At 57.5% G+C, this 18858-nt stretch overlaps 2 protein-coding genes across 8 annotated transcripts in view; one reads left to right on the top strand and one right to left on the bottom strand.

Annotated features, from left to right (window-relative positions):
- The first annotated feature begins 2077 nt into the window (after positions 1-2077).
- SLC48A1 (solute carrier family 48 member 1) lies at positions 2078-9981 on the top strand. Its single transcript, XM_068561644.1, has 3 exons — positions 2078-2359; positions 7965-8132; positions 8763-9981. Exons 1-3 carry the CDS (start codon positions 2224-2226, stop codon positions 8897-8899), a joined length of 441 nt encoding a protein of 146 aa, XP_068417745.1. The 5' UTR covers positions 2078-2223; the 3' UTR covers positions 8900-9981.
- Positions 9982-10901: 920 nt separating this feature from the next.
- HDAC7 (histone deacetylase 7) overlaps positions 10902-18858 on the bottom strand; it is a 35546-nt gene continuing 27589 nt past the window's right edge. For all 7 annotated transcript variants that reach the window (XM_068561637.1, XM_068561640.1, XM_068561641.1 and 4 more), the window contains 9 exons: positions 18285-18340; positions 18020-18107; positions 16789-16908; positions 16467-16564; positions 14793-14911; positions 14044-14177; positions 13641-13725; positions 12289-12427; positions 10902-12115 (listed from right to left, as the gene is read on the bottom strand). In XM_068561637.1, the coding sequence (XP_068417738.1) occupies positions 12070-12115; positions 12289-12427; positions 13641-13725; positions 14044-14177; positions 14793-14911; positions 16467-16564; positions 16789-16908; positions 18020-18107; positions 18285-18340 (885 nt within the window). In that variant the 3' untranslated portion in view covers positions 10902-12069. The remainder of the gene's footprint in view (positions 12116-12288; positions 12428-13640; positions 13726-14043; positions 14178-14792; positions 14912-16466; positions 16565-16788; positions 16909-18019; positions 18108-18284; positions 18341-18858) is intronic.

The following is an 18858-nucleotide window of genomic DNA, read 5'->3' on the forward strand; positions in this document are numbered from 1 at the left end:
CACAGCTGTCCCCTGTCCCCATTTTACAGACGGAGTACCTAAAGCACAGGGAGGTGAAGAATTTGTCCGAATGACCTCTCTGCTTTCTAGTCCTTTCGAAGGAAGTTCACCCTCACACTATTACCCTGGCCACATTTCTAAAACACAGAACTGTTACTTCCCTCCCCTGGCTGCACAGAGACAGGGGAAAGCCTTCTCAGCAGAGCAAGCAATGCCCTTTATGTTCAGAACATTTCCAACCTCAAAACCCATCACTCCACCCACAGACCACAAACTACTTACAGTTTCCCGAACCTGCCATGTTATTTCTTCCTTCTGGGCTGTCACACAGGCTGCTCCCACTGCGTGGAGGACTGTTATCCCTGCCAGCCGGCTCTGAAACCATCCATGGCAGTGCACTCTGGACCACAGGGCTCGCTCCCTCCTCTGAACAGCCAGCACTAACTCTCTCCATCAGTGGCTCCCAAAGGAGGGCTGGATGCCGAGCTCACCTCATTAAAATCACTTCTCATTAAAAAATATATATACTCCCAAGATTCAAATTTGATAAGTCAGGGGTGGAGTCTGGGGGTCTTTTTTTTAAAAAAAGAGGCTCCCCAGACTATTCTGAGGTGAGGCAAATGTGGTTTACATTGCTCGCTTGGCAATTAATCAGGTCCTGCCTAGATTTCTTGTGTATGATCTCCTTTATTGTTATTTAATTCTTACCTTCAATCACTCACATTCATCTATTCGACAAATGTTTACTAAAGGGCTACTACGTGCTGTGAACTCTTCTATGTGTTGGTGTGAATGAAAGAGGCACAGTCGCTATTCATGGAGATTACATTCCAGAGAGATGTGATAGCAGAATAATGGCCCCCCAAGTTGTCAATGTCCTGATCCCCAGAATTTGTGAATACGTTACTTTACATGGCAAAAAGGATTTTGCTGATGTGATTAAGCATCTTGAGATGGGGAAATTATTTTGGATTATCCAGGTTCTTAATCATAAGGGTCCTTAGAAGGGAAAAGAAGGAGGCAGCAGAGTTAGCAAGAGAAAAGGAGATGATGTAATGACAGAAGCAGAGGTCCGAGTGGTGTGATTGTTTGCTTTGAAGATGAAGGAAGACATTCAGGAGTCAAGGGATGTGGGCAGCTCTAGAAGCTGGAAAAGGCAAGGAAACAGATTTTCCCCTCGAGCCTCCAAAAGGAAGGCAGCCCTGCCATCCCCTAGATTTTAGCCCTCTGAGTTCCTTTTTTGGACACCTACCTACAGAACTGTAGGATAATAAATGTGTGTTGTTTGAAGCCACTAGATCTGTGGTACTTTGTTACAGCAGTGAAAAGAAATAAATACAAGGTATATTGGCTACTTATTTTGTGCCAGTATGTGACGGGCCTCCCCAACTAGATTATAAGTGTTTGAGGGCTCCGAGTGTTGTGTTTTTTGATTTTCCCTGCCGGCTCCCAGCGTGGCACTGGGCCCGCAGTGGGAGCTCAGTATACACCTGCTATAGATTCCAGTCTCTACCCTAGAATTGTATGATTCTGATGGGAGTGATGTTTGGTAGATTTGGGGTGGGAGGATGAGGCTTGCGGAGATTAAAGGAGAAGGGAGCTGTCTTTGAGGGTGAGGTGTTTGACGTTAGAAGATGATGGGGCAGAGGTTCCGTGAGAAGAATCTTCTGAGAATCGCTTAATCCCTGAGGAGGGAACCTGATGGATAGATAGGGGCGGAAGGAATCATACTCACTGTGTACTTTCATATATCTTAATTTTTATATCTTGATTTTTGACGAGAAATTTACATCTTAAATTTTAAACGAGAACGTGATAAATTTTAAAAGTAATCACGGCAGCTGGCTTGTACAACCGTACATTTCCGAGCCCCGCCAGGGACCAGATATCCTGTAGCTCAGAGGACGAACCCCGGAACCTGCCTTTTTAGGCAGCATCCCCACATGATCAGGGGCCAGAGGACCCAAGGCCAAGCCCAGGACGCGCCCTCCTCTGTGGTTCCGGGCGCGGGCGGCCTCCGGCCGGGGAGGGCGCTGTGCCGGCGGCGCAGGGGGCGGGCCGGGGGCGGAGCGCGGGCGGCCGGCGGCTACGGCTCGGCCCCCGGCTCGCGGCGCCCGGCTCCCGGCTCCCGGCTCCCGGCTCCCGGCTCCCGGCTCCTGCTCCGGGCCCTGCACCTGTGACCGTCGGCCACGCTCGCCCTCCGCGCCCGCCGCCCGCAGCCCCATGGCCCCGTCCCGCCTGCAGCTCGGCCTCCGCGCCGCTTACTCCGGCCTCAGCTCCGTGGCCGGCTTCTCCATCTTTCTCGTCTGGACGGTGGTCTACAGACAGCCGGGGACCGCGGCCATGGGGGGGCTCGCAGGTACCCCGGGGCGCGCGGGGGTCGCTGGGTCCCGGCTCCGGCGGCGCGGACGCGGGCGCGCGGCTGCGGGGAGGAGCCGGCGGCTGCTCCGCAGGCTCCTGGCGGGCGGCGCTTCCCGGGGGAGCGGGTGGGGTGTTTACCCAAAACTGGCCGTGGGCAGAGCAGGCCCCGCGCGGGCCCGGGCTCCTGGGCATCCTCGGGGGGCCTCAGGGACTCAGTGCCCGCCCGAGGCTCGGGGCGCCGACGTCCCGCATGTGCCATTTGCACCAGCCCCGCCGCCCACGGGTTAGCCCGTCCGCCCTCCACCCTGGGCCCAGTGACAGCGTCCTCCCTGCACTCCCGCTGCTCTCGCCACCTCCTTCGCGCGGCCAGGTGTGAAGACCCAGGGGTCTTCACACACACACACTCACTTGTGCTGGGGGATCCGCGCCCCTTCCCTGGGGACTGGGTGAGGGCAGAGAAGAAGTAAGTGGAAAGGAGGGCTGGGGGTTCCCGGGGAAGCCCATGTGCCTCCTTCCAGGGTGGAGTCCACCGCCAACGGAGTCGCCAGCGGAGTCCTCAGCGGAGCCCCGGAGGACCGCGCTAGGGATCTGATGGAAACTGGACATTTTTCCCCACCACGCTGGTGTCTCTTTGCCACTCTTCTGCTGTGGCTCCTGGGCCAAGGTCGGCTAAGCCCCGCCGACCGCCCTTTCTGTGCCTCAAGGAGGCCAGAGGAGGCTTGTACCGGAGTTGAGAACGTCAGTGCGCTAGTGGAGGTCCGGTGCTTACCAGTGCTGTGTACTCGCTGTGCACCTTTCGGCATATTGTTAACCTCTCTGTGTTGTAGAATTGGTGTGACGGCGAAGCATATTATTTCTACTTGCTAACTTTTTTTTTTTTTTTTAATGCTTTCTATGTGTCAGGCACTGTGTTAAGCACACTGCTTCCATCATCTCCTTTAATCCTTACATTAGTCCTATGAAGTAGGCATTATTATTGGGTCCATTTTACAGGTCAGGCTTAAACTGAGGCTTAGTGTAAATAAATAGCTTACTTGGGGTTACACAGCTACATGAAATTATATGTGTGGGGAAAGCACTTTGGGAGAAAATACATGCAAGGTGCATAGTTTTGCACGGGATGATCTTAATCCATAATTAAACTCCTCTGCCAAAAGAGCCCTAAATGGACCAACTAAAAATAACTGGATTTGCTCATTGCCCCAAAGCTTACTGAGTGCCACACCTGGGTCAAGAAGGGATGGGAGGTGGAGTTTCTGCCCTATAAGAGGGGTGTAGGTAACCACGGCCTAAGCAATGCCAAGCAGAGCACTTGGGTTCTCCGAGGAAGGGCACGTGGTTGCCTGGCTGTGCTGCTCTCATGCCTGCCTAGATGCCCCACCTGTGGTTCCTCCCGGGGGGGCCAGCCTGCCCACCTCTGCTCAGTTATCTGCAGACGCCTGGCTCCTTTCCCCGCTGCACCCCACCACCCACTGTGTTCCTCATGGTTCTCTTGTCCTTGCAGTGTTTTCCTATTTCCTGTCGGCCTGCTGCTCTCCCCTCAGGAAGGCGGTGTGACTCTTCAGGCTAGGCCCAGGGGTTGCCCTGATGAGACTTGAGATGAGGGGGCTGGTTGGGGGTGAGGAGGGCGGGCTGCCCCTGGGATCAGAGCTGGGTGTGTTGGAGTCTGGCCTGGTGGAGTGAGCCCCACCGAGCTGTGTGACCATGGGCACATCGATGCCTCCTGGGCCTCAGTTTCCTCACCTGTAAGGAGTGGAAGGAGATTCCGCTGACAGGGATGTTGTGTGAGACCCCGTTCAGGTGTGGAACGCTACAGCTGTATGTCCTCTCCCCGAATCATCCATCTTTCAGCTGCCTGTGGGGGGGCAGCTTCAGGGAGTTCCGGGGTTTCCTCTGACCTGAGCCCTGCCCTCTCTCCCTCCCTGCAGATTTCCCTTAGCCTCTGGGGCAGGCCAGCTGTGGAGCTGCCCACAGCAAGAGGTGCTAGGGCAGCGACCAGCTGGAGCAGGGTCCTGGCACCTCCCCGACAGCCATCGCAGAACCAAAGCTGCCTCGTGACGGTGGTGGTGGCAGCTGTGGCTGTGACCGTGGTGGTAGCAGTGTGGCAGGTGGGGGAGGGGTTGCCAGGGCCCCACGCCCTCTCCGCCCTGAATGGTGCTGAGAGGGTCTGCAGCCAGTCAGCCTCTTCCTCTTTTGGGGATGAAGCATCAGCAGATTTGTGAGTACCCCGCTTCTGACTTGGCATTTTCCAGAAACTGCTGAGTCACCAGAGGGCAGCCCCAGCATGCTCCTTCCCCTGTGTGCCAGGCGGGGCTGCTAGGGGCTGTTGATTTCCTGGAGCCCTGGGAAAAACGTTCATGGGTAGAGACCCAGCCTCTCCCATCCTGGTGTGCGGCTGGGAAGAACTGGCTTGGAGGAGAGGCGGAAGAAATAGTTTTGCTATGGGCGCACTTGGGAAAAAGACTTGCTCTAGGTCTAGTAGACCGAGGAAAGAGAATAAGAATAGAAAAGTTGCCCAGGAGTCTAACCAGCTCTGTGTTCTTCCCCGTGAGCTGTGAGCGAGAGAGGAGCAGGGGTGGAGGGCAGGGGTGTAGGAAGAGAGTAGGGCCCGGGTCCAGTGGCTCACTTGTCTGTGTTTCCCTGTGAGCTCCCCTGGGCTCCTCCTGGCTCCTCACCTCCAACCCAGCCGCTGGGGGTACTTTCACTGACCATCTGTGTGCCTTCCTTGTCCTGCGCCTGTCAGCTCTGAGCCCCGAGCCACCAAGCAGAGCCCTGCTCCTTGAAGCAGGTGGGCCGGAGCGAGGGGTGAGGTCTGGTGTGGACATGCATCCGGGTGGGCCTGGGAAACTGTCCGTTCTGCCCTGAGTTATGCAGACCAGGCTTCCTGGAGTCCAGAGTGTCCCAGGGAAGTGAGCAGGGCTGAGGTGTGGGAGGGACCGGGGTTGGAGGGGGGCTTGTGCTCCTTCACTGACCCCCTGGATGGAGTTGGGGGAGATCCCTCTTCCAAGGACAGAGGCGGGAGCCAGGGCCGGTGGGGACGGGCCTGCTTCCAGTTATGGCTTGTGTTTATCTGGAGGCCAGGCCTGTGTGCAGGGCAAGTGAGAGGTGGGGCAGGATGCGCCTGCTTATTAACAGAGAGCTGGGGCCTGGCACACCCAAAATGGTCATCTTCCTCTTCCTCCTGCTCAGCCCTTTTTGGTACGTGGATGTATGTGTGTGTGTGTGTGTGGGGGGGGTGTTCTGGGGGCACCACTGGAGCGTGGCCAGTGGACTAAGCAATGCCAAGCAGAGCACTTGGGCCCCTATTAGAGCCCCTATTTCAACATTTCCTAACCCAGAAATTGCTGAGTCACAGGGGAATTGCTCTGACCTTATTTTTCCCCTAAGCTGGCTTCTAGAATCTTTGAGTGGTAAAGCATCTGAGAGCCATCTATTTCAGCCCCTCCGTGGCATAGTGAGCAGATAGAGGGCAAGTGGAGCGGTTGCAAAGGTACCCATCTGACGGTTCCTTGGATGTGCTCAGCGACAATACGCTTCCTTCCTCGGGCCCTTTAAGAAACCAAACAGTTCCCCCAGTGAACACTTAGGACCCGTGTGAGAGGATTGGGAAAGACTTCTGGAAAAGGTGGCTAGCACACCATCCATCCAGATCGCGGAAGACGTTAAGCTGAAGCCGGGGGATTGTTATTCTGTCCACCTCTGGCCTGCTCCCGCTTCCTCCCTAGGCAGGGATGGAGACGAGCTTGTCTTGGCTCACCCTGATCCCAGGGCTGGAGGGACCCATGTTCCAGGCCCCCAGCCCCTGAGGAAGGCTGAGGGTGGGCAAGGGCAGAGCTGGGAGAGTGTGGGTCAAACAGCGTGGGAAGGGAAGCGGCAGGTGTTGGCAGAGCTGAGTCCTCACTAGCAGGGAACCCTGGGTCACCGTTTCCAGGCTGGCGGGACCTTTGGGCTCCCCCGCTTTCAGATGTGGAAGCACCGAGGCTCTGAGAGTCACGAGTAGCACAGCAGTGCCAGGCCCAGGTTTCCTGGCTGGCAGTCTCGTGGTTTTCTGGCCCTTGCCAGGCTGCCTGAACTGTGACAGCTTCTGAGCTGGTAATCGGAGCAGAGATCTGTGATGACATTCCCCCCTGCCTTTTTATTTTCCCCCAACTTAAAAAAACATTATGAAATATTGCGGGCAAGTAAAAAAGGATAGGCAATTTAGTGAACTCCCTCATTCTTACCATTCAGCCTAAAAAATATAATATCATGGATTCAGTCAAAGCACTCTCCCAACCCGATCTCCCTGTCAGCTTCTCTTCCTTCTCTGCCTTGCCAGAGCTGACCACTTTCCCCAGCCTTCCCATGCTACTCTGCGTGCGGCGTGTGCGGCTCACTTTGGCTCACTTTTTGAAGGGCCTCGTGACTCCTAGGATCCAGCGGCCTACACACAGGTGGACAGCTTGCAGCTGGCTCTGCCTCGTCCCTCGTCCCTCCCTTGTCGGGACCCTGCGGCCCTGCCCTGGACCCTTGCCAAGGGAACTGATATTTGCTCCACTCTCTGGGCTGCGGCGGCAGGCACGGCCCAGCACAGAGGGCATTCATTGTATTGGCTGAGCGGCAGCTGGCATCGTAGGGGAACTGTCCAGCCAGGCCCAGAGGGCAGGCCCAGGACCGGCTGGGGGCATCTGGCCTGCCCTTTCAGCAAACGAGTTAGTAAAATGGAGTCTGGCAGGGGACTTCCCTGGCGGTCCCGTGGTTAAGGCTCTGCGCTTCCACTTCAGGGAGCACGGGTTGATCCCTGGTCAGGGAACTTAGACCCCGCATGCCTTGCGGTGTGGCCTGAAAAGAAAATTAATAAAATGGAGTCTGGCCAAGAGCAAGAAGAAGGCCACTTGGGCGCTGGGTGGCCCTGGGGGTTTTAACCACTGGGCCTCCCCATCCCATAAAACCAGTACATGGAATTTGGGAAGAGCCCCACTGCCAAGAGCTCAGCCACAGGCCGTGCACCGCTACGGTGGTGGCCTCTGCAGGCTGGGGGAGCAAGAGCATCAGGGTGGGAGGAATGCTTCCCACATCTGTGGCCCCCAGGGTGGGGAGTGGGGAGTCCCCGGAAAGCAGGCTGGGCTGCAGCGGCCCTCAAACGTTCTGACCCCTTTACACTCTTTAAAGAGTGGTGAGACCCCAAGGAAATTTTGTTTATGTGGGTTATATCTATCGATATGTACTGTATTAGAAATTAAAACTGAGAACAGTTTTAAGCATTTAAAAGTAATATTAAAAATAACATTGTATTAACATAAGTAACATTTTTTTTTGTAAGAAGTATTCAGGTTTTCCAAAACAAAAAAATTAGGGAGAAGAATGACATAGTTTTATATTTTTTTCGGATCTCTTTAATGTGTGGCTTAGTAAAAGGCAGCCGGATTCTCCGAGCTGCTTTTGCATTCACGTCCTCTTCATATCCCAGGCCACGTGGCCTCCAGCAAACTCCACTTTACCGGGAGAGTGAAAAGGCCAACACTACTGTTATTATGCGAAGAGCCTGGCCTGGGGGACCTGCAGGGCTCTGGGGGGTCGGCAGGTGAGGAGAGGGGCGCTGCCTGAGCCGTCTCTCCCGGCAGGTGTGCTAGCGCTGTGGGTCCTGGTGACGCACGTGATGTACATGCAGGATTACTGGAGGACGTGGCTCAAGGGGCTGCGCGGCTTCTTCTTCGTGGGCGTCCTCTTCTCGGCCGTCTCCGTCGCCGCTTTCTGCACCTTCCTTGTGCTGGCCGTCACCGGACACCAGAGTAAGGGCCTCAGCAAAGGGAGGGCGTGGGAGGGCCGGTGGGTGGAGCGCTCAGGAGACCCGGGATTCCTGTCCTGGGTTCAACAGTTATGTCCAAGGGACCGGACAGACCACTTAACCTCCCTGTGCCCGGGTTTTCTCGTTGTAAAAGTGGGGAGAATGGACGCCCCCCACCCCCGCCCCTGGGTTGGAAGGGATCAATGAAACGCGTGGGAAGTGTGTGCTGCATTCAGCACCCCAGAGTGTGTGGTTAGCCGCCCTTTTTAGCCTCCGGCGGAGCTCTGGGATGGGAGCGCCCCCTGGTGGCTGCAGTCTGCAAGTAGCCAAAGGCTCTTCGTGCCCCCTCTGATGCTGAAGCAGATTGGAAGGCAGTGGCCTAGGGTCAGTGCCACAGAAGCAGAGCGGATGATACGGCCCTGTGATTAGCCAACCCTGACCTTCCCTCATCCCCACTGCTTCCTGCCTGCAAACTCTGAGTGCTCTAAAACCTCTATGACACCTGATCTCTCCATTGGCTCAGTTCAGCCTCTGTTGGAGGTTGTGGGGAAGGATGGCCTGGGGCTTGTGGCATGGTGGCTAGGGTCAAGGGCAAGGTCCTCTCGAGTCACGGTTGGGTTCCTCTCCCCTGCAGGCCTCACAGACCCCAACAGCTACTACCTCTCCTGTGTGTGGAGCTTCATTTCCTTCAAGTGGGCCTTCCTGCTCAGCCTCTATGCCCACCGCTACCGGGCTGACTTTGCCGACATCAGCATCCTCAGCGATTTCTGACCTGAGCGATGAGGTCTTCACACCCTGGTGGTCCTCAGGACCTGGACTCAGCCTCTGAGACATCGGGCGGGCCTGGACACCCCCTGGGAACCCCAGAACCGAGGCAGAAAATATACAGCAGGAGGACGGTGGTGTCCCTGGGAGCTGTCCTGTCCCCTTCGGGGGGAAACCTGGGTGCTGTGGAAAGGGGTCCTGCCATGTTGCTCATCAGCCTGACTGGAGGGCAGCTTTAGACCTTTTCAAGTGGATCTATTTTCTTAGCACTCAGTGGGCAATCTTTCCAAGTAGGGCCAGGGCAACAGGCAAGGGGTAGGGCAGTGGGGCCTTGACCTGCGCCTGGGGGCAGGGGTCCCTGCTGCCCTAGACACTCTCCCTCAGGCGGGACGGGACCCTGGGGAGGTCAGGCCAGGTAAGGGATCTCTAGTAGAGACTTCTCAACCCCTTACCCCAGCACCCCCATCTTGTTGTCCCCCAAGAGTCAGGTAGCTGAACTCATTGGTCCCAGGGATGGTGACATTTGCTTCTCTTTTCCCAAGGCCTGGGGACCTGAGGGGAGTTCAGTGTCCCTCTTCCCACCCTGTTCCTCGCAGAGGTGGTTCCCATGAGTATGCTAGAGCCATCCTCCCCTTCACCACACGCCCCAAATGAGGCCAGACTAAGGTCTTGGGGAAGGTGCGCCTGCCCCCCGAAGGGCTTTGGGGAAGGGGGCAGCACGGGGTGGGCTAGAAGGAACCCTCAAACCTGTGCCAGGCACCTCCAGCCCAACATCTCCACTCGGCCTTCTCATGGCACCCAGATTGCCCCGGCCCCGAGATGCCTCCCCCGCTCCTGCCCCTGCCCTTCACCTAGAGCTTTTCTCTTTTAAAATCTCCCTTCTGAAGGACAAAATCTGCTTTACTGCCTATACACTGGCCCAAGGGCTCACCTAACTCGGAAGGGAAGGGGCTCCATCCATCTTTTTATCTTAGGTTGTCATTTTGCACGGTCTACCCCTTTCCCACCTGATGTGTCCTGCCCCTCGGCTCTTTGCCTTATCTGTGTCACTGTCAACTTTAGCAGAAATACAGCAGCCATTTGTATCAGCTAGCCTCTGGTGCTTTCTTATGGGGTGGACTATGGGAGCGGTGGGTGGGAATGGGGGTCTCCAGTCATCTCATTAAGCCATTTCCTTAGCTCAGAGGGGACCCTCTCCCTCTGGTCCCACTTGGCATGGGGGAACCCACAGTTCAGCTCTCCTCCTCCAGCCCCCTCAGCAAACCCCCCAGCCAGGGCAAGGATGCCCCCGGGCACAGTCTCAGCAACGTCTGTGGGATTGAGTGCCTATCGCCCCAAGAGGCCAGGACAGACGGGAAGGGGATGAACGTGCTTCCCTTCATATTCTCCAGGCTGTGAGGGCTTGGGGCCACGTCAGAGGTAATGAGGCCGCTCCTGCTGGCTGAAGAAGCCTGGCCGCCTCGGAACCATAAAGACAGGCGCCACTAGATGAGATCGCCCAGGCCTGTTGTCTCCTCACCCCTTCTCTCTTCTAGGCTCAGTAGATGCTTAAGAAGTCATGGTACATTAGAGCAGGAAGGAACCAAACAGTGTCTATTTTGGGAGCCTTTAACTGATAAACAGAGGCCCCAGGAGGTGATGTGACTTACCTGAGCTCCCAGCTGGGACCTGAACCCAGGTAGGTCTGACTCAGGACTCTAGGGGAGCCTTAGCGAGCCGGGTCTGCAGGCATCCATGTCCCCCACGCCCTAACGGGCCCTCTGTCTATGGACTCAGCCCAGAGCTGCCGCCTCTTCACTACCCAGAGGTGGGGCAGGCGGGGGCAGCCGGGGTGTGTTCAGATTCTTCCTGCAAGGCAGCGGCCACAGAAGGCCAAGGAGCTGGAGGGGGGCTGCCCCCCGGCCCAACCTGTCCCTTCTCTTCCACAATGAATCAGGCACAGGCTGTGCTGTGTAGCTGTAGGCCCGCTGCCCACCCCTCAACCCCCGGAGGCCCTTTCACATGAACCTTTAAAGCAAATAAAACATTTATTGTTCAGATTTTTTTTCCATTTTTTTTTTCTTTTTTACAAAAACATGCATACATACACAGGGTATGGTGGTACTCAGGAAGACACACTCATGTGCACACACATACAAACCCTCCTCTTACTCTGTCTCTCACACACACACACACACACACACACACACACACAAACACAAATACTTTCCTTCTTGGCCCCAGGCCTGGACCCCAGAAGCCTCGAAGTCTTTGCCAGGGCAGCCTCCCCTCCCCCATGTCTTCCATTCACTCTCCCACCCCCTTTCCCCTCAGCCAAGCTAGTCCTATGTAGGGCAGGAGTCAGCTGGGGTGGGGGAGACCCCAGAAAGAGAAGGCTCACGGAGGGGGGTGGTGACTACTGAGAGGTCCCTGGGGGTCATGCTGTGCTTCTGAGGGGAGATGAAGGGTTTGGCACCATTGGATCAGGAAGCAAGGAACTCCAGGAGCACCTGTCTGCCCCACCAGAGCCCTGAGATGGTTGACGCAGGTGGCCTCTGGCAGGGGCAGGGACCAGATGGGAGGCCTGCCGATGACTGCTCTCAGAGGGAGCTTTGTCTCCCTGCCCAGTGGTGGGGAGGAAGCTTCCAGAGTCATCTGAGGAAGCAGGAGAGGAGGGACTCCCCCCTGCACTCAGGGATCTGGGACCCCTTGGCTCCTCCTACCCATCCTCCCTCCCCCAGAGCCTAGGAAGGGCCACTCTGGCGGAGGCCAAGTTCACATTTCTGTGTGGAGCCTGGGGCTGTGTGCAAAGTCGGGGGTCTACAGAACCAGGAATAGTGGTTGTGAGCGGGCCCGGCTGTGCCAGTCCTCCTCTGTGCAGGCCTGAGGATCGGGGGCCCAGCTAGGGGCCCAGACCCCAGAGGGGTAGACTGTGCTTCGGGGAGAGCCCTACTGGGGCCCGGCTGGCTACGCAGCTGGCCTCCCGTCAGGGTCTTCTTTGGTCCCTATGCTAGACCCAGGGGCCTTCCCAGGCTCCTTGGGGTGACTGTCAAGAGGCTGTTCTCTGGCCCCGACTACCTGCCCGAAGGATCTCTGAAGACCCCGGGAACGGGTACTGTTGCCAGAGGCTGGAAGAGAACCAGGTCCGAAGGGCAGGGCAGGGCGGGGCGCGGCGGGGGGCAGATCCGTCCTGTAGCCTAAAGGTTCATGGGTTCTTCCTCCTCCACCAGCTGCTCTGAGGTCCTGGGGGAGGGAAAGGGGGGTGCTGCTGAAGAGCCAGGGGCTGCAGGGAAGGCCTGAGCCCAGCTTCCCAGGAAGCCCGAGAAGGCCGGGGTGGCTGTGCTGGGGCCTGGGGTCCTCAGGTTGGGAGGGTCCGAGGGGGTGGAGGGGCTGTTGAGCCAGGGGTCTGGCATTACCGCTCTTCAGTCAGGATGCCCACGGAGAGGGATGCCAGTGCAGTTACTGCCTCCACTTCTTCTGCATCGGCCCCTGGCACCCTGGGCACCCAGGAGTCTGGACAGGAGGCCAGGCGCTGCATGCAGCCCCAGTATTCACCTGGGCAAGAAGCCGAGTCAGAAAGGGCTGGGGGCACAAGGCCCTCCACCTGCCAACCACGCATCCTAGACTGATCCTGAGGCCGCACATCTCAGGCCCAGGAGTAGCAGACGCGTCCTCGGTGTGGGGTCAGCTCTCACCTGCCTCTACCCTCGATGCAACACCCTCCCTGACTCGGCCCCCGAAGCCCTGACAGGGTGAGCAGTGCGGATTCAGCGTGGCAGTGAGGGGCCCTCGCAGAGGTCCAAGCCAGTCCCACATCCCTTTGGCTGAAAGGCCACCGCTAACCCATTCCCATGGGTGTGGGGTTCCTAAGTGCACCATTAGGGCCTCCCTTCCCCTAGATGGGGTCTGTGTCATGGTGACCTCACGGAGCCCTGAGCCCCGGCCTGCTGGAGCCCAGGGTCCCCCTCACACGTAGCCCCTGGCAACGCTCAGCCCAGCACAGGCATGGGAGGCCAGAAGGACACAGTGCCGGGAGAGGTGACCAACACCGCGGCCACTCTATGTGGCTGTTGGCAAGCCACTTAACTGCCCTGGGCTCCCACCGCCCCATCTAGACCATGGGCACGACCGTCCCGCCTACTGTGGCGAGAAATGATGTCCACGGAACACGCCCGGCCCAGAGCCTGGCCCAGTGGGAGGGCTGCATACCGAGTAGCCGCAGCGGCTTCACTGTCATGTACAACACCCTACTGAGCCCGGATGTGGGAAATCTACTTTGTTCATTTTCGTATCCCTGGCATAGCTCACGGGTCTTTACGTAAAGAGCTCCACAGATGCTGAGCTGAAGCTGAAAATTTAAAGTGCTTTCCAAATGTGGGGTTAATCTAAGGCTCAGCCCCCAAAGCAGGCAGAGCTCCTAAGACCCTGCGGCCAGGTCTGAGGGGCAGGGTGGGAACCAGCACTTCCACAAACAAGGCCTGAGTGTTGCTGTGGGCAGGGCCCTGGCCTAGGGCAGCAGCTGGGGACGGGAGGCCAGTCCTGCCTGGCCCCCACTGGGTCCATCTGGAGGGCTCCGAGGGTATCCACCCATGGGGGGTGGGGGGCCGCCTCCCATTATCGTGGGGTACTTTGTAGGAAGCCTACTCCAGAGCAGCAGCGCCCCTGGCCTGGCTGGTGTTGGGAGACCTGGGGCCCTGGTCACTGCGGGCAGCAGAGCCCCAAGTTTCTCCCAAGTCTGGGGTCAGCGGTGTCCTCTCTCCACACTCACTGTGCACCCGGATCACAGCTTCCAGAGAGCGGATGGCATTGAGGTTGGGTTTCTGTTTCCAGCCTTCTTCTGAGAGGGGATCCACCTACAGAAGAAAAGAGTACATCAGTCACCCATCTCTCAGGGACCCCCAGGCCCAGCTCTCTCCCACCCCCGGGCCCCCGCTTTCCAAGCGCAAATAGGCGTGTGCTCTCGGCTCTGCCTCGAGCAGGGGACGCTGGCCCTACGCCTGACCTGGGGAAGTGGCATCCACGCCGCTCCCCTCATTCCAGGCCTGGCCACCCCCACCCCGCCCATCTGCACGCCCTCAGGGAGGCGCCCTGTCTACCTGCCCCCTGGGGCACTGCTGGGGGAGCTGGCCCCCCTGCCCCACCGACGCACGGGTCAGGGCCAGGCCGCTCACCTTGTTGCCTAGAAGAGCAGCCACACAGGCCTCAGAGGCGTCACAGATGGCTGTGAGGTCATGGCCACCCTCCAAGGCCAGCACCACCGCACCTCCCGCCAGGCTCATCAGCTGCTGCGTCATGTACCCAAAGCCTAGACGGTTGCGTGAGGAGGGTTAGGAGGGGCAGCGGTGGAGGAGAGGTGGGCCCTCTCTACCTCTGGTACTTCCCTGCTTGATTCCTCCCTTAGAAAGAGTGACTCAGATGCATAAATCTCTACTTTCCCAAGTGCTGTCACATGGAACCCCCTGTAAATCCTATTAGTATGCCTCACTGAAGGCTCAGAGAGGTCAAGGGCAGCTAGTAAGTGGCAGGGCTGGGACCGGAACCCAGGGCATGGACTCCACAGCCCATGTCTTCTTCACTAAGACACACCATATTCCTCTCCGTGCTCCAGGCCCCATGGCCCAGTGGGCTGAGCGGGCTCCCTCTGTTCTGAGAACACTGCTCCTCCCCACTCCCCGCAGGAGAAGCTGCCAGCCCGCCTGGGAAGGACACAGTTGGGGTGGGAGCGGTCCTGTGACCGAGCTTCCAGTCTACGGGACTTAAGCCGCCTGGGTGTGACTTAGGCCTCCCACGGTGAACTGACCTGGTCTGTGCTGGGGCCCTGGGCCAGCCACTGCCACCTCCCCCTGGCCTTGGGCAGCGCCGCCCCTCCCGGCCCAGCCTTCACTCCCTATACCTGCCCCCTGGGTTGGGCCCTCCTTACATTTGGCGGAAACATGGTAGCCACCCAGTGGGGGTGGGTGACCCTCGGCAGCATCAAACCCAGCTGACACCAGGACCAGGTCCGGAGAGAACTCCCGGGCGATGGGCATCACGACTATCCTGCGTGAGCAGAAGGGGCCTCAGCACGCCGTGCAGGGCTGCCAGGCGCAGAGGCCAAGGGCCCCGCCAGCCCTCTCCCACCAACTTTACTGGGGCACCCTGCTCTTAGGACTCCTAGACACCCACTCTCCCAGCAGCATGAGCAGATGCCTCTGACTTCCTTGACCCTGGCTGGCCACCCACGTCCCTGGTAGAGCCTAAGGACTCAGCCGCCCAGGGCACTTAACTGGCAAGAGGCAGGAAGGAGCCAAGGATGGGGCACCTGAGGGAATGAAAGAGGAGTGGGTGCGTTTGTGTGTGAGTGTGTTTGGCGGGGTGCGGTGGGCAGGGCCTCAGGAAGGGGCAGGTCACTAAGCCTCAGGGAAACACTGGAAACACTCAGCACTTAGCTGCCACCCACTGAGGACTGAGTTGGCCACACCTCACCACTCGCCACCTGAGAGCTGACCAGGGCGACAGACTCCCTCTGAGGTCCTGGGCCACCAGATCCATTCTCATCCTCTGCCCCTGCTGGCCCCTCACAGCTGCCTCCCTCCATCCCTCACCCAACTCTGGGGCCTATTTTGGTGTCCTTCAAGGCCCCGGGCTCTGGACACACAGATGCCAGGACCCCCAGCCCAGGGCTCCTACAGAATTAGCTCTCATCGAGAACACTCCAGAAAAGTATATGGAGACCTCCTTCCAGGGTTCTCTTTTTCCAAATGGAGTATAGGAACCCTCAGAGTGAAAGATATAAGGGCTCCTGAGCAAAGTCCCTCTTCTAGAATGGCCTTTTTTTTAAAAAATTAATTAATTAGTTAATTTATTTATTTTTGGCTGCATTGGGCCTTCATTGCTGCCTGCGGGCTTTCTCTAGTTGCAGCGAATGGGGGCTACTCTTCCTTGCAGTGCACGGGCTTCTCATTGTGATGGCTTCTCTTGTTGCGGAGCACGGGCTCCAGGCATGCGGGCTTCAGTAGTTGTGGCTCGCGGGGCTCTAGAGTACAGGCTCAGTAGTTGTAGCACATGGACTTAGTTGCTCCACGGCATGTGGGATCTTGCCGGACCAGGGATCGAACCTGTGTCCCCGGCATTGGCAGGCAGATTCTTAACCACCGCACCACCAGGGAAGCCCTAGAATGGCCTTTCTTAAGCAACTCCCCCTATATGGACATCACCTGCTTGCTCTCCCCCTTTCTCCACAATTTAAGTTTCTCAGTTCCTGTGCAGAGCTGCTCACCCCACCCTGCCCGTCTCCCCGCACTCAGGTCAACACTGGCTCTTGGTAACGTGTGACATTATAAACTTTATAATATAAAGCACCCTTTGACCTTTCATTCTGTGTTTCCTGTCTTCCCACAGGGACTGGAGGCCCCTAGAGGCCAGTGTGACAGGGCCTTTCCCTTTGTTTGTCTCCATCCATAGGCCCACTCCGGGGCTGGCTTATAATGTCTAGTAATTGGATGAGGACAGGCTGACAAGCCACCTGATCACCTCCAACCTGGTGCTGTTGGAAAAGGGGAGGAGAGGGTGGCCTCGCTGGGCCAGGCCTCCTCTAGGCCCCCAGAGCCCTTACCTGAAGGCGGCCAGGTACTCAGGATCCCCCATTGGGGGGTCCAGACCTCCAGCCCAGGCCACATTGACATTGAAGCCCTCACCGCTGCCAGCTCCCACCTGGAAAACAGAAGGCAAGAGAGACGTGAGGAGAGCAGAGTCCCAAGAGAGGAATCCCAGGCTGTCAGTGCTGCAAGACCAGCTCATCCAGCCTCTTCACTTCCAGATGGAGAAACTGAGGCTCAGAGAGGCTCAACAGTCTGCCCAGGATCACACAGCTAGTTGTGACAGAGGCAGAGTAAGGGCCACAAGGGAAAGTCAGTGGGGCTGGAAGGTGTGGTTACCTCATCCACAGCCCCACTGCCTGGGAAGAAGTTGCCATCGTCATGGCGATGAAGGGAGATGTAGAGCACGCTGGGGTCCTGGTAGAAGGTCTGCTGTGTGCCGTTGCCATGGTGAACGTCCTGTGCAGGGAGATGGGCAGTGGATTAGGGCAGGTCTGAAAGCAGAGACATGGAGACTGGGGCAGGTTGGAAAGGTTTCAAGGTCGGTGACCATTCTGAGGGTCAGGAGCCTAGACTGGGGGTGAGAACACGGGGGCTCCTAGAGCTAAACTGTTGCGTGACCCACGGGCAGTCTCTGAGCCTCAGTCTCCCCTTGTATGTATAGATGTGTACATAACACGCTAGGTGGGGGTAGCAATAACACGAAACCCTGAAGGGGGAGGAAAGAATACATGTCAGGGGAGGATTAGTGCCAGGAGAGGGAAGAGTCCAGGGTCACACATGTCAGGAACTCTCGCTATTGCGTCTTGCCCAAGGTCATGGAGTGATGCAAGTGATGGAAACCATCCTCCGCTGCAGAGGGGCAGGACCATGAGGCCCAGCGCCACCCCTCCAGGGAGAGCCATGGTAACTCACAGGACCACGCGTGGGCGCAAGTGTGGAAAGTTCCTCCACTCTCCTCCATTCTGTGTAGGAACGTCCCATAAGCAGATGTCAATGCAAAGTAGTTAGTTAGATGTCAATGCAAAGTAGAGCACGAGGCCGTGCTCCAGAGCTAACAGGCCTCGGTTCAAATCACAGTCTCAGGACTGACGAGATGTAGAGCTGTGTGCAAGTTACCTAACCTCTCTGTGTTCACTTTCCTCATCTGTAAACCAGGTCAGAGTCAGGATTAAATATATGAGGTGTGAAACCATCAGTGTCTGGATGCGATGTGTGGTATGTTGATGTTATGTGTTATTACTGGTACCGTCACTACCTGCAGGAGAAAGGCAGAAATGATCAGATCTGCAGAAAGAAGCCAACAGAGGCCAAAAGACGGCATTCAAATGGCTCCTCCCCTGTGGGAGCTGAGGCCTTTCCATATACCATCTCCTCTGGGCCTCCCAACAGCCCCGTGATGGGGGCATTATCCTCACCGCATTTTCCCCGTTTTACACAGTGGGGGAACTGAGGCTCGGGGAGGCTAATGCGGAACTAGGCAGGACGTGAAGCCGTGTCTCCTAACACCAGGCTCAGGGCTCTTTCCACAGGGCTCTCGGACCTGAAGGGGCCAGGACCCGGGACCTACCCAGTCCACGATGAGGATCTTGCTGGCCTTGCCCTGTTGTTGCAGCTGCCGGCAGGCGATGGCCACTGAGTTGAAGAAGCAGAAGCCCCTGGAAGGAAAAGAGGTCATGCCAGCCCATTCCCTCCCCCTGCCACACCCCCTCCACCTGCCCCTGGCCCGGCCCAGCCCCAGAAGGCTCAGAGGAAGGAGGGGGAACATCCCAAGAGGAGGGGCCTTGAGGGCCTGCCCCCTACCTCAGCCCACCCAGGCCTCCCCCAGGCCTTACATGGCTGTGGAATGGTCTGCATGGTGTCCTGGGGGCCGAACCACAGCAAAACCGTTCTGGAAACAGAAAGAATGCTTGTCAACCAAACAGCCAGACCTCTGACCCACACCTCCATGAACCTGCCCCCACCCACCCCATCCCCAGGCTCCTCCCCCGAGAAGGGACCACAGGGCAACAGCTGCCAGCGTGACTGACCATGACCGGGCCGGGTATCAAGGGCCCTGTGCTGACCCCCAGGCCGTGAACACAGAACCTCCACCCCAGTGGCTCCTAGCTGTTATCACTTTGTCGTAACAACAGCTATTATTTGTTGGGCAAAATCTATGTGCCTGGCACTGTGCTAAGCGCTGGGTAAATGCTGGATTTCATCCTCACAACTCTCTGAGGTAAATGTCATCTAATCTTCCTAAGATAAACATTGTTATTATATCTGGTTTACAAACAGTAGAAACCTGGAGCTTAGGCGGGTTTCACAACACGTGCAAAGTTGCCTGGTTGCAGATGGTGGAGCCAGGACTTGGGACTATGAGCTCCTAAACAGCAGGGGGGGGTGGGGGGGGGGGTTCGACACAAG

This window comes from Eschrichtius robustus, chromosome 13 (genome assembly GCF_028021215.1).
Source record: "Eschrichtius robustus isolate mEscRob2 chromosome 13, mEscRob2.pri, whole genome shotgun sequence".
In the NCBI taxonomy this organism is placed as follows: domain Eukaryota; kingdom Metazoa; phylum Chordata; class Mammalia; order Artiodactyla; family Eschrichtiidae; genus Eschrichtius; species Eschrichtius robustus.

Coding starts and splice junctions, on each gene's coding strand:
- SLC48A1 (XM_068561644.1), top strand. CDS start 2,224: ATGGCCCCGTCCCGCCTGCAGCTCGGCCTCCGCGCCGCTTACTCCGGC. Junction 2,360..7,964: donor GGCCATGGGGGGGCTCGCAG/GTACCCCGGGGC, acceptor CTCTCCCGGCAG/GTGTGCTAGCGCTGTGGGTC. Junction 8,133..8,762: donor GGCCGTCACCGGACACCAGA/GTAAGGGCCTCA, acceptor TCTCCCCTGCAG/GCCTCACAGACCCCAACAGC.